The sequence below is a fragment of the Anas platyrhynchos genome, chromosome 16 (genome assembly GCF_047663525.1).
Source record: "Anas platyrhynchos isolate ZD024472 breed Pekin duck chromosome 16, IASCAAS_PekinDuck_T2T, whole genome shotgun sequence".
NCBI classification, from domain to species: Eukaryota; Metazoa; Chordata; class Aves; order Anseriformes; family Anatidae; genus Anas; species Anas platyrhynchos.
Genome location: NC_092602.1, coordinates 10070708 through 10085595, shown reverse-complemented (window position 1 = coordinate 10085595; position 14888 = coordinate 10070708). Strand labels below are relative to the sequence as shown.

Below are 14888 nucleotides of genomic sequence, written 5' to 3'. Positions count from 1 at the left end.
TATAAAATTTGAACTGTCAAGGCTTGCATGCAAGATAGATGGTAACAGTGGTTTACTATTCAATTGATACTGAGCAAAGTGTTATTTATAGTCATACAGTCTCAGATGATGCATTTTGATCAAATTTAATCTAAACTGTACTAATTCTGATGGTTTAATCTTACCAATTGCTCTGGAGACAGCTAAGGTACCATTAACCCGCCAGCAGTCCATATAGGTTACACAGCCACCCAGAGCCTCAATACGTGCTCTCTCATCCTGAAAAACAGTAGAATACAAACGTTATAATGAGTCTACTTGTGGTTTACTGACCTTATTGTTAGCCATTCAAGTAAAAAAGACAGAACCCAAAACCAAGCACTGCCTTAGCTTCTGTATTTATAGCACGAATATAGCAAATAAACACATATCAGAATCTAGTTCAGAAACATGCACTTAATACGATTACTGGAAACAATCCACCTACTTCCCAAATGTGTCACAGCTTGTACAGAAAAAAACCATAAATATTAAGTCTCTGTATCATCACGTTCTTTTCCATATGAAAAGAGTACCCTTCCAGTCACTTCCTTCTATCCCATAAAGCTGGGTAAATATACATGTTTGGAATAAAAGACAAGACAGGTAGGCTATGTCATAATTAAATGTTGCGTTCGCATTGATAGTACTTTTTCTACTTCAGTTACTACAAATATTCATGCTACGAAGGCAGATAGTCACACAATGCTATCTAAACTCACAGGATCCCCACCAAATTTTGTGTAATAAAATTCCTGGATATTTAAAATATATAGGAACTGCAATATACTTTAAGCTGGTTAGGCTAGCAGATTATCATTGGCTTTTGGATGGCAGTATAGAATATTATGGAAGTCTTCTGTGCTACTTATGTTAACATTTTAAATAGCTATTAATCTCAGAGTCCATTTATAACAGGCAGTTACACATTCACAAAAAAATCCTGTGAAAGTTTTCTAGTTACAATAAATTTTGAAAAGACAGTCCGAGTAGGAACTGAAGTCAAGCCTGCCAGTACCATTAGCACTTTGTTGGAAGCAGCTTTTCAAAGCACACGAGTAGATGGCAAAAAAAAAAAGTCATTCTGTAAATCCTACCACACTACACAGAAGTATGTAAAGCACAAAACATTTGAGCAGGCTCCATTCCAAAAGGTTTCAAGAGATATTCTGACAACACACACACAAAAAGACTTACTTCTCTCTCTGGTTTGTGAGGTTCCATTAACGTCACGGCATTTCCTTGCTGGACAAGCATTACTTGCGAGTCCCCTAGCCATGCTATGTGTAGCTTGTTCCCCACAATCAATGCAGATACACCTGTTGTACCACTCCGCAGCCTCTGCAGAATAAAGCAGGTGTGTGAGGTGAATATTCAACAAGCTCTGCTTGTTGGCAAAATTACAAACTTAAGTTAATTAAACTGAAATGCAGTGCAGTAGACCTGTGATCATAACACAGATACGTGAAAAGGGTACAAGATATCAGACAGATCTGAAAGAAACTATTTATTCTAGCATACAGATAGCTGATACCGACTCTGTTATGTTCTTCCCTCTCTGCTCTTAGTTCCCAGACTGATCAGTTACTGCTAAACAAAAGATAACAAAAGAGTTCACATTACAAGCACTGTTACAATACTGTTACAATTACTGTTACTATAAACCATCCTTCCATTGTACAGATTTGAAGAAAGACCATTCATCATACCAACTTGATTCAAAGCAGATGGATAATACTGAAGAACTGAAGTCTGTTATAGATAATTTTTGTAACTATGGAATACATTTTCATCTTGCTACCACTTGTGACATTGAAGATATGAAGAAAGAGGAAGATGGTGACCACAGTATCAGAAAAACAGAAACCTTTTCTCCAGGTAAGGAGCAGGACAACAGAACACCTAGAGACTAATTCCGGCAAAGAGGCAGCAGTGTTCTTTCAAATAACTGGTACATCAGGATCACTTAAACCACATAACACTTCTTTTCAATCGCTCATCTCAAACTTGCAAGCACTGCCATTTTGTTTTTCCTCAAAGAAAGAAATAATTTGATTGAAATAAAACCTTTTCACATAGCATAATTTCATAAAGAAGTCAGCACTTCAAAGAAGCTATACTGCCAGAATTTTCTGAATAATACCATGTTGTCCAACAGTTCTTGCTGTTATTTAAATACAATGGAATTAATCTCTACCCACTCACCTCTCTTTTGGCTTTGGAAAGAAACATTTCATCTGTCTTCTGGAAAGAGCATTTCAAGGCCTTTGCGGGATTCTTAACAATCTCTTCGTGTAGCCCAACATTTACATGCAAATGGGTTGCTGAATAATTAGCAGCATCCACTCCACCATGGCCATCGAATACCGCAAAGTAAGCGCGATCGATGTCATCCTTTTGTGGGGAGGGAGGGAGAAGAAGAAATACAAGCGTTAAAAATAAAATAGTTCCTAAAGCAGTACCAGCAAGGGAGCAAAGGTTCTCTATTCTGGGCTTTCTTCCATATGATGTTGTATAGGTAAAGGCAATTTAAACCAGTTTACCCATGTGCTAAATGGATAAAATGGGTAATTTACAGGGGCATTATTTTCCTTATTGCTTGTCATTTAATATCCTTGAATATTTTGGAATTGAAACAGCAGGCAGTTAGTTATGTAGTTCCACTGCCACTTCATTTATTGGCACTTGTCCTTGTTCAACTGTTGTTCTGTTCCCAGTCTTTTTTTTTTTTTTTTTTATAGTTAAAACCTATCAGTTATCTGAGCCACAAGAACATTACAACTCCAGCAACATAGCAATAGGTAACTTCCCATCTCCCTACATCACTTATAACATGAAGCCCAATGTCCCAAGATCTTTCTTTTTCAGGGCATTAGTTAGCCCCTAGCAAAAGGATTCAGTAAGCACTTGCTCCAGCAGACATGATATGTACGTTGTGGCTACAAATTCTTACCATTTCCCAGATCATCCATCACTAGATCACTCTGTTTAGAGGAACGTTGAAAAGCTAACAAATTGACCTCCCCAGTTTTGTCCAGACTTACTGATAAACCAAAGAGCTGATTGAACTCTGGGAGCAAAACATGTCGGTCCTCCATTTTCCGTCGAATGTTACGGATGGCATGGATGGAAACAAGCAGGAACCGCTTCAGTGGTCTCAGCGGTGGCAACTGCTTCTGCCATTCAAAGCAGACATCCCGAAGCTTGTTAAAGAAGCAGCGTTGCAGTGACTCTCCATCCAGCACTGACAGCACAAAGACAAAACAATAAGATGTGACTCATCATTTACCCCATCTTTCCTTCAAGTTTCTCTCCTTACAGCTGCATACCCTTATCCAGCACTCTGCCTCTACAAGCTCTGCAAGAATTAAAATAGGCTCCTGAGAATCATGTGGAAAGAAAGTGGCAATAATGGAGAACAGGGTACCACTAAGGACAAGAAAAGCTTCTTGTACTTACTGGTTGTCTTTCAAAAAGAGGCTCATCAAATAGGTAACTACATCAAAAAACAATCATAACATGGATCCAAAAATCAGTCTGGTGAGCTAGACATAAACGTGATTATTATGCAAGTAAAATGCACAAGGTATAGTGCTAGGAGTACATCCCTACAAAAAAAAAAAAAAGATCAAGTGGCAGAAATTCCAACTCAATAACAGATTGCTGTTCTCTTTGACACAAGGGTTGAAAAAATATTAGCCAGACTTTGGGTCAGGTTATGCCCTATTGAACCACTTCCACTGAAGCATCAAGGAAGTATGAGAATATATTTTATTGAGGTCAATGGGTCAACTCATAGTTGAACAGAACAGAATCAAATCTTAAGCTGTCATCTTTATCTTTTTAAACACACAGGACTGTAAAAGCTAGAATAACAGAAAGACAGAAAAACACCTCTGCAACTTTCCTGCTTTGTCATGACAGAGCAGAACCATAAAGACCTACTGAGCATAGTGTGAAAAGCTCCAGCCAGACACTCAAATCCTTTTCTGGATAGGTCCCAAAGATCAATTAATCCAAACTTATTGTTCATCAGACTGAATGATTTGGTTTTTGGCATTGTATCTGGCTTTGCAATGTAGCATCTCTCAGAATAGATAATAATTTGAAGTTCTGTTATTTATGAACCCCACCTCAATGCTAAATCAACTAACTCCAAAAACATTGAAAAGATCATGTATACAGCAAAAATAATATACTGGCCACTAAAGCATGTCCTGAAGAACCGCAGTGCATAAACTATCTTTTCTATTTCTCTTTTATCCTTACTCCTACTAACACTGCTAGCATTAAAGCTTCCTCAGAATTTATTTTATAACTTTTAGCTCTGAAGAATTTCTTTTCCTCAGCAATGCTAGATGGCCATCTTCAGATGCATCTCTGAGCCTGGAGAATTGAAAGCTTAGGATTAAGCACAGATCTTTGATTAGCAGTCACTAAATGTTATCCAAAATTACTTTTGATTTGCTCAATATACAAATACGACCTGGCAAGATATAAAAACTTTTAAATATTAAGTCATCCCATAGACAAATATACTTCAATAGGACAGCACCCTAACAGCCTTGTCTACAGCTATTAGTCAAGACATGTACGGGTATATACCAATACTGACTAGGAGATTCAAATATATATTGCCGTTTAAGTACCAAGCTTGTGAAATTTGACATAGACTTTTGTACCTTAATGCCAGAAATTTTTCTGCAGTGCACCACATCAAACAGTAGTATTCATATAGGTACACATACATACCTTACTTGTATATAGTCATTTCTCTTTCATTCCAAGAACGCTTTTTGCTATAGTTGTTATTGCAATGTAGGAAGAGAGCCCATAGTGTGCTGTAGCACAAGGAACATCTTTCTTCCTAGCTGTACAAATGCACACCAGCTCATGTGTGCAATAACGTGTAACTGCTACAGTTCCATCAAATATAATTACAGGGGAGTCAATAACGGGGCTCAACAGAGCGCAAGATGCTCTGATGACCAGTGGCCAGCTGCTCTGTGAAATATTTGTGCTGAAAAACTACAGAATTATCACACGTGGGTTACAATATGTCACTTCGTATTTTCCTATATAGGTCGTGTAGTACCAAATAAAGACACACTACCGAAGCACATAGTCACAATACAATAAGATGCAACCCCCCCCGATGAAGGAAAACTGTAAAGAAGATAGTTTTGTATCACTTTTGACAAGGGAAGATCTTACTGTGCCTTACGGCTGTTCCTGCAACCACAATATAGAACCCCTGTTTATGGAAGATCAATACTTCAATGTCCTTCAGTTTCCCCTGCCCGAAGTCATGCTCTAGCACTGCTGCCCATATCTTTTTATTTTCTAACAATTGCAACAATCTAGTTGCACAAAGCTCTTTTGTCCACTCATCTCAGGCAGCATCCTCTCCAGGTTAGCTTAGGACAGAAGTTGGGGCGATCGCTCACAGACCAACACATAGAACAGAGCACAGATACCAGTGAGACTAACCTCAAAGTGATTACAAAAGGCACCCAGGAGAATCTCTGAAGGCTTGCAGAACATACAAGTGGGTGGCAGTCAGGCATGCTGAGGGTCCAGCCCCACTGGGGGGCAGCAGAGGGTGTGATCCCCTGCCCCCGACCCAACCCCACTCACCCTGGGAATCTCAGGAGGAAGAATGTATGTTGGTTAGACCCCAGCAAAGCTGATACGAAGCCAGCTCTTCTCATGCACAGTGCTAGAAACTCACTAAATCTCTCCAGACACAGAAAGGCTACAACATTAGGCAAGGCAAGAAATATTCAGGGTGCAGCAAGATTTAATTGTGTTTTCCCGCCCCGTTTCAGGTTTGTAAATGCATAATGAAGTAGGCTTCTCAAAAGTGTTGTGTCCTGGCCACTGCCACAGCTCTGCTTGGAGATGCATCTGCCATGGCAAACTGAACTGCCTTTGAAGTCATCCCAGAGCAATGGAAGGATGAGGATTTCCCCTTACAGGATAGACTTGTCAAAGACATCTCTCTTCTCCATTTTTTAATCTTCAACTGCATCCTGCTCCATTTATACTCTTGTCATTAGGATTGAATGTTTAGTGAAGCCTAACGTTAAGTACTTCAGCATGTAAATGCAATATGACCATCTGTTAGAGGGCTCAAACCCAGTACTCTATCACCACGGTCTGCTCTCTCCCTGATTCAGATAGGAGAAAATGCAAGCACCAGGTAAAATATACATGATTCAAATTCTTCATAATCCCATCCTCATGGGAGAGGGCAGGGAGAGAAGAGGGAATAATTGATAAAACACAGAGACTTGATAAACTTGCCAAGAAAAAGACCTTTAGTTTTAAGATATTCAGTTTCTAGAGGGCCCAAAATCTAGTTTCCAAGAACACAGAAAAGCAACATGGAGTACATGGATGAATTTAAGGTGTTACTATGGCTGCATAATAGCAATTATGATGATGCCAACAGCAATGTATATCTATAACTAGCTAAAGTCAGTCTACCAAAGGAGACGGGGCACTCAGAAAATACTAGAGGTTATCAACTTCAGTTGCAAGTTGCAGTAGTTCATTGAGAAAAAGGAAAGTTCTAAACTAGTTCAGTTCAGGAAGCACTGTGGACATACTCAGTCATTAATTATTTTGGGGAAGATAAACACTCTTCCCTTTCCAGAAAGCCAACCCACATATTCAGTCTGTGGCTCCTGACACCACGTTTGCACAGCTACCTTTTATTCCACAGGAGCAAATACAGTTCTATTCACTACTGTTTGCAACATAGCCTAACCAAATATTCTGGGAAACATTTCAAAACACTGAAGTCTTCCAACAGACAGCCTCTGGGAAAACCACAGAGGGAAAAAGTATACTTACAGGTGAGCCTTTCCTCATCTCCTTCTTCCTCCGTTTCCACACTTTGCTTCTTAAATTCAGTCAAGTCTGTTCGAAGAACTTCATCAACTGCAGCATGGATCAATGATGCTGCAAGAAGTGGTGAAAAACCTCTGCTGGTAAGAAAAGGAAGGGAAAGACAAAATACCATTAGTTTAAATTGAGCTACAACCTCACTGTTTATGACTGCTGACCTCAGCTCAGAATTAGAAAGCATTAAACACAATCGATAATTCCAACTTTATTAGTAAACTTGTAGAAGAAACCATATGTGCGATGTTTATTCATACAAATGTTCAGTGCGATCTTCGGTTAGACAAGTGCTTTCTCAAGAATGCAGAGAAGTGCATGAATCATGTTTTCAAACTGTTGCCTCCCACTTCAGCCACAGATGGTATGTTCAGCTCTCCGATGGGAATGGCTACCTCCAATTCCAGTCTCTGAATGCAACGTTTTCTTTCTATCCACTACAGAACACAGCTCACTTGCAGCCAAAATGTCTCACCACAGTCAGCATAGAGATCTCTGCACTGTGGCACACACGCATCTCCAAAATGTTATTTAGGACTGCAATTCCCTTCCCTCCACAAGAGAAGTCACGCTCAGTACTAACCCACAAATCTGTCATGCTCAGTTTCTCCTGACTGGAAGTTCTCCAGAGAAATTGCCTGGGAAGAAAGCACAAAGGGTTGGCACCGGGAACTAGGCCTGATATTCAACTGAAGCTTTCAGGTGAGCTTCTAGAAGACAGTAACACTACACAACCTACAAACTCTCCTTTTTAATCAGTGTTTTCACAAGCTATTTGCCTTATCGAAACACGCTTGTTACAGTGCTTCTGAATCTGTGAAAAAATAAGCTCTGTCCAACTTTAAAATGGGACTACTAGAAAATGAGTCTTTTATATTCACTATATTCCCATGGCAGGCACTAACAATTACAGTATGCGACACACATTCCAGACATTTTCTATGAGCACAATGAAGAATAAGCGTGGACATCCACAAAAAGAATTTTATCTGTTGTTCATGGAGTGTTTGATGCCCACAAAGCCCCGAATTATGCAACCAAAGCAAATAACACATTAAGGCACCTGCAGCGAGTCAAGGACAAGCTGTTTTGCAGGGAAACGTTTAAAAATTCCTGCATAAAACTGGCAGGCTAGAGAGCAAAAAATGGTGGAAGCAAATGGTCTCTGAAGAGGCTGAACAAAGATAACTGGTTCTGTGTGCACAGAAGAGAGAAGGGGAAGACTGTGAGCTGCTAGATCCCAGTGACAACAATCTGAAATGCATTTTACCATTGTGCTTCTGAAAGAGAGGCCTTGTCATATCCTCAGAACCACGTACGAGTACCTCCTGTGGCAGCAAACAAAGAGCATTGTGTTAGTCAGCAGGCTGCGAACAGAAGCGTGTTTTATGCTCCGCATTCGGCAGTGGTGATGGCCTTCTTTAATGAGTCATTTCAGTACTTCAAAAAGATGGCAACGTGTTTCTGCTCCTTTCAGTGCTAGCTGCAGTCATATCATCACAGGAAACCAGAAATTGGTATTATTTGACTTTTTTTTCTTTAAAGACTAATGCATTTAGTAGTCAGTTCCCTTCCTACTTAAAAGTAACAACGCAATACGATCACCATGACACCAACAGACAATCTTTTAAAAGGTCAGGCAAGAAAAACATCTGAAATGGAGATGGCTAACAGTCCTCCTTCCTGTTTTCCCTAGGATAGGTGGAAAAGAAACAAACATGAGAATACAAGCCACACAAATGCGATCAGATGCATTAATGATGCTCCTGTAAGTCAGAAGTATTAGTTAAGGCAGGTTCCAGCTCCAGAAGTATTAAGAGGAGCAGCTATGCATTTAAGTGCATAGAAACACACAGCTTCAGCCACCTACAAGCCTCTTCTGCTCCATGGGAGAAGAAATTCAAATCCAGCCTTGGTTTCCAGTTCGGCACCAGAACCAATTGCCACTTCGTAGCCTTCTGCTTTACAAAGCCCCAGTTTGCTGAACTAGGTCCCTAGAAGGAACCTTAAACGAGAGGCATCGTGCTGAATGCCATAATTCACAAATCCCACATAAACTGCTACTTACAGGAAGCTGGTAACTAGGAACAGGTTTACAAGTTATTAGGTCATATCCTTCAACTGTGTCCAGTTACCACCCAGTTCCTAAGAAGGAAATCCAAGATTCCTCAGTACTGATATGCTTCATTCAGCTTTGCTTCCTATGCATTTCCTCCCTCTCCTCCTTTAAAGTTTTACAAATGCAAACAAGGAAGGAAAATGCCTCCTTACTGGGACTTCGTTAGGCAGCCAGCAAGAACAGTGGGCAGCTGGTTCTGACACACTGACACGAGGGAAAATAGAAGTTTAAAAAACATGACCCTAAGCCCAAGAAGCCCAAAACTCCCTGCTGATGGGCTGAGCCAGGCCTAACTTAATTTTCATGAATCAGAAGGAATACTGTAACTGCTTCCTAAGTGGGAAAACACCCGTGTTGGGAGGAAGAGGGAAGCTGGCGGGGTGTGTTACATGGAGAGGAAGCTACCTTCTGCAGGAGTCCCAGAAGAAACATGTCAGCCCCACTTCTATGACACATGCAACGCTAACTACTTAGCCTCAGCCCACACAGGCTAGCAGTAAACAGCCTCAGAGTTTCTTTGCCACAGGCTATTTCTTTGTTAACAAAAAGGGTGTGTTTTGACCACAGCAAAAATTTAAAAGAAAAATAATACATGTTGGAACAGTGGAGATGAGGCACTGTAGCTTCAACACCAGCTAAGTCAAAACACCAGTGGCTGGGGCAGAGAGTTCATATCCTCCAGCTACTCCATGGTAAAGTATAAGCCTTGTTTTAAAGACCTGAGTACAGATAAAAGCACTAAGTTGAAGAGTAAAGCCACGCTTCTGCTAACAAATAACACAGATTTATATGCCACCCTCCTCCTGCTAACAAATAACACAGATTTATATGCCATCCTCCTCCTTGAAAGATTCTGGACAACTGGACACATACCGTACTGTTAAAAGGAACTATGTGAGGGTTTGCAAAGCTTCTCTTGATATCCATACCTTGCAGCCAAAATAAAGTTACACACGGAAGCAGAAAGCAATTATGACATTTTGCATAGCCTCAACTTGGCATGAGTTACAGAAGTGAACTTACTTTTCTCCTTGTTCACTTAGTTCCCCTCCTGCAACACAACTTAGTTCTCTATTTTATAACACATGAAAAAAGCAACTGTCACTGACCCATACGTATTGTCCTTCGGAAATAAAAGACAATGCACACAGGTTTCTTCAGGAACCAGAAACCCTGGTAAGATCACTTTATTTGGGTCTTCAAATACCCCAGAACACCTGCGGTGAGCGTTGCCACCAGCTCCATTCTGTCCCATCAATACAAGCGATGTACAAGCAAGCCCGTTCAGCAGTCTGCAGGACACAGCTGCATTTTCAAGGGGTCAGGCCCCTCCGCCTCACCCAGAGCCTCAGCTATGGCTGCGCTTCTTTCAAAGGCTTGAAAACACAACAGGCTTTCTGTTGTGCTGTGCCAACAGCTTGCGGCAGCTTTGAGGAAGCAGGGAGTACTGCAACAGGCGGCAGACTCCAAACAGCTGCTCTTCGGCACTTCCAGCAGAGAAGCAAGCTCTGTGTAACCTGGTGGAGGGTGGTACAAAGCCCCACGAGAACCTTCCAAACACCCGATGTTTACACAAAGCCTGCTGCATTATTTACTTTTCTTGGAAGGAAAATAATTCACGCTCCCTAACACACGCTCTTCTACAGCGAAGCCAGGAAGTCTCTGTGTGTACAAGGACAAGCACAGGAGATTGCCGACTGTGCTGCCTATGTTGGATGATCACTTGCCACCTCTCAAAGAAAAAAAAAAAGTTGCATGACATTCTTTCAAGATATTAAAGTGCTGCCACAGCACCACTGTACAATTTTCTCTCTCTTTCAGAGTATGTATTATATATAATCTATATACACACAGACAGAAAGAAGTATGCAAGTACAGGCTGTGCAACCAAGAGATGCTGGATCTGCTAGCAAACGCTTCTAGCTTAAGTCAGCCATAGCAGGAGCACAGGGAAGATTTATTTTTGCTCTTAGTTGCTACACAGGGTCTGTAACAGCAGAAGAGCAGATACACTACAGCTTTGCCACTAAAGCAAAAGCTCGTCACTGTGTAGTCAGTGTGTGCTTGCAGAACATTGCAGCCACATCAGCAAAGCCATTTTAATGCAGGTTTGCAGATGCTAGCAGTTCTCTATCAAGTCTCTCACGATGCTGAAATAATACCAGGTCACAAGTTTCCTAATAAACAAAAGCTGTTTGTATTCACTGTTTTCTCCCCCGTCTGCTATTTTTGTTTCTCTCCCCCAGATTATGTATCAGGATATATACATATACATATGTATAAAAATCTTGTCTCCTGTCAAGGAGAGAACATCTGAAATCCCAAAATGAATGGGAAGTCATTTCTTGCATTAATGACACCAGGTCTTTAGTAGATGAACACTGATGGAACTAAAACAAAACCAAACAAATATAATACAAATGCATGAACAATGAGCAAAACATCCAAGTTAAAGGGAAGGACGATTTCATGTTTTCAAGCAGAGCCAAATAAATTGATTTAAGTACCCAGAAGTCACCAAAAAGTTTCTTCATCATCATAGATTTAATCTTTTTTTTTCCTTCAGCGTTTACTCAAGTTCTTTTCTCTATTGCATTGCAGGCTTCCCCATACACATGCTTTCTTTTTGAAGGCACGGTCTTCTAAAAAACCATTTACTGGGCACTAAATCAACAGTTTGTCCAGCCTCTATATACTGCTGGAGGCAGGTCAGGACTGCCAAAAATGTTATTAAGCATACACACATCCAGCGAGAGCTCCACATCTTTTCTGGCAGGATGACATACAGCTTGACAGGAGCTTCTGAAGCAGCAGAGGGCAAACCAGCTGCAAGAGAAATCACGCTGGTTTTGACCATCACCCAAAATTACCAGAGCCAATTTGTTAATCATTGACTAAATTAACTAGGAAACAGCAGAAGTGCTACATTCTTCTTGTGCATTAACTTTATCAAGGCTTCCAATTCTAACATGATTAATCATAAGCTGCTGAGAACTCTGGCAGGAATGGCCTTCTCTTTCAGGAAGGCTGATGCACGTACCCTTCCACTACCAAGCACAACTGGTTCCACAAAAAGCAGAAAGTTTGTTTGAAGGCACCGGCAGATGAAATTCACTTTCCTGAAATGAACAGACCGCTGACACTGTAAACACGTTCCTAGCAAAGAGAATTATTGGTGCATTACAGTAACATACACTAAGTGGTAAAAATTAGGAGTAAGGAAGAAAGTTTCAGGTGATTCTTTAAAAGCAGAGGGCATGGTAGCTGGGTTATTAGCTTCCAGAGAGAATGGCACTAAACGGGGTTTTTAGAAGAGATTGAGTAAACCAGAGGCAACATAAGTCCCCTCCCACTCCATGTGAACATCACATAAAAAAACATCTTAATTGCAGAATTAACTATTCTAAAGGCAAGGAATTGCTGAAAATAAAGACACCAGGGCAACGTCCTGGGTGCAAGCATTACAGTGTAAAACACAAAGACACAAAACAGGATGCTGAGGCAACTAAGAGATGAAACATTCGTTTGGGAGGGGTCACAACAGGAAGCCAGAGCTCACAACTGTTATTGTAGTAAAGTCTCCTCAAACAGGAAACCTGCTGGAATTTCACATTGTTCTTTGGCTATGTGACAGGATGGCCTTACAGGTTTCAGCTCCTATCAAGGCAAAGAAGAAACTTCTGTATTGAAGCTCTGACTTCACCTTGTGTTCTGTTTCAGACAATGCAAAATTTCAGGTTAATTTCTGAAGTTTTGGAAATAACCAATGGACTTCTCACTCACATCGATCTATTTTCAGATTGTCGTAAAACACAGCTCTTATCCAAAAGTGTGTTAATTAAAATCCTGCAAAGCAAGATTACTTAAACCTGCCCCAATTCTTCAGCGTTTTATGCAAGTATTTAATTCTGTACAAGGCAGGCAGTTCCATAGATTTAAATTAATTATTCAAAGTAGAAGCATCTGCAAAGCTTCGGTGTATTCACAATTTAACCCAAGCCCTGTGAGGAAGCAAAAGTGTCTGTCTTAGAGTGCTAGCTACATTTGCAGAAGGTAGTTAAAATAACTCATTTTAGATTTGTAAAGACATCCCAGGGGTTAGCTGGACACATCCAACTCGCTTAGGGATATGGTTTAGTGGGGACTGTTAGTGTTAGGTTAGAGGTTGGACTCGATGATCTTGAGGTCTCTTCCAACCTTGAAATTCTGTGTGTGAATCCTGTGTGTGTGAACTCCTTCCACACAAGTGACGCGTGTAGTCTCGGAGGAATAACAGCGTTCAAAGTCTTGTCGTTGGACACAGATGTTATTCCCTACCCTGTTGTCTTCTCAAACACAACCCTGATCGACGGCGGAGGAAGAATGTTTCTCCTTGTAAAGACACAAAGGTTTGCACCTCCAAGCAACTAGAACATGAGCTAACCCCCACCACATGCTGTCTCAGGAGCTAAGGATATTGCCAGACCGTTATTAGCTCAGGCTGCTCAAGGCACACTCCACAGATCTGTGTGGGTGTGTACAAAGTATCTGACAATGCAGAAGTAAGAACTGTGCACCAAACTCAGCTCCCAGTAATGCTTTGATCTATAGACAAGTCCTTCATCATCACAAATCATCACATAAAACACGCTCTGCAATGCTGTAGCGTTACAGAACTCAAACTGAGCAAACTCTGAACAAGCTTCAACGCAAGCAGTCAGCAAGGTACACCTAACAGCACCTGCAGGGTGAGAGACCTGGGGATATTAACGCTGAAATATTTGAGCATGAATATTTTCCACTGAGCTGCCACCTGTGTGCTAGGGATATCACCATGATAGCCTGCAACAGCACATCCCTGGATCTATGCTACAGTGACCTCTTTGGAACTTGCTTCCTAATCTGGCATCACCTGTGCATTTTTAACTACTTTTACACAAACATTTAAATGCCTCCTAAGGCATCCAAGGCTTTTTTTTTTTTTTTTTTTAATTTTAGTAATCATCTTTCTCCTATTTGTTTATATTTCCTCACCTATCTTTTGTCAAAGATTTGGGGGAGTCAGATTAACTGCAAAGTTTATTTAGCCTTAAGCTGCATTTGAGTAGACATTTGGCAATTCCTCACACAGTCACAGACTTCAGTTTTGGTCCTTAGTTACATGAATTACGAGAAGAAGGCCTGCACTTCCAAATTCCTACATTCCTGTCCTGTTCTTGGTCTCTACCAGGCTCTTCCTCCACGTGCAAGAACTTAGCCAAGCCAGGGTGACACTGCAGGCTTCCTGCAATTGTAAGGCAAGCTCTGTCTGCATCAGGAGCCCAGAACTGAGCTGCAAGGCTGCTGGGATGCCTACACTTGACACTTCATGCACGCTGTACTATGGCCAAGCACACAGCTGCACAAATGGCTGATTCTGTTTTGCCTACTGGCAGCCAAGAAAATATGTAAGAACACTAACCTGACGTACTGTTGTTTTCCAAGCCCAGTTTGTGAAAAGAAGTATAAAGTAGATTTTTGCATTTTTACTCTGGGTTGCTTTCTTTTGCTGCCTTCCCCTTTGTTTGTTTACGTGTATTTTTCCAGCTTTGGAGCTCAGAAGCCCCACAAAGCAGGCAGTCTAATCAGAACTGGCTGCAGGGCAGGTATGTGAAAAATGCAGCTTCTGACAGGGCAGGCCCCTTTCTGGGTAAACACCAGAAGTGACAGGTGAGATGAAAGCTTTGCAAAAGCAACGTTAAGTTAACGTGCGTGCTAGAGAACAATGCAGTACTAGAGGTAAGTACCTCATAAATGCCATTTTTTAAATCGCTGCAGTTTGAAGAATCTATCCTGTACCTGCACAGCCTCATGCCTTCCTCCAAGA

The 14888-nt window shown here is 41.0% G+C and overlaps 1 protein-coding gene across 4 annotated transcripts in view; it reads right to left on the bottom strand.

Moving 5' to 3' along the window:
- Positions 1 to 14888, bottom strand: part of PPM1F (protein phosphatase, Mg2+/Mn2+ dependent 1F) — a 34059-nt gene that overhangs the window by 18370 nt on the left and 801 nt on the right. For 3 of the 4 annotated variants that reach the window (XM_072024262.1, XM_072024263.1, XM_027470191.3), the window contains exons 2-6: positions 6877 to 7010; positions 3063 to 3262; positions 2224 to 2412; positions 1216 to 1359; positions 165 to 258 (exon numbers count right to left, since the gene is read on the bottom strand). In XM_072024262.1, coding sequence (XP_071880363.1) covers positions 165 to 258; positions 1216 to 1359; positions 2224 to 2412; positions 3063 to 3262; positions 6877 to 7010 — 761 coding nt within the window. The remainder of the gene's footprint in view (positions 1 to 164; positions 259 to 1215; positions 1360 to 2223; positions 2413 to 3062; positions 3263 to 6876; positions 7011 to 14888) is intronic. The other variant, XM_027470192.3, reaches the window with a different exon arrangement.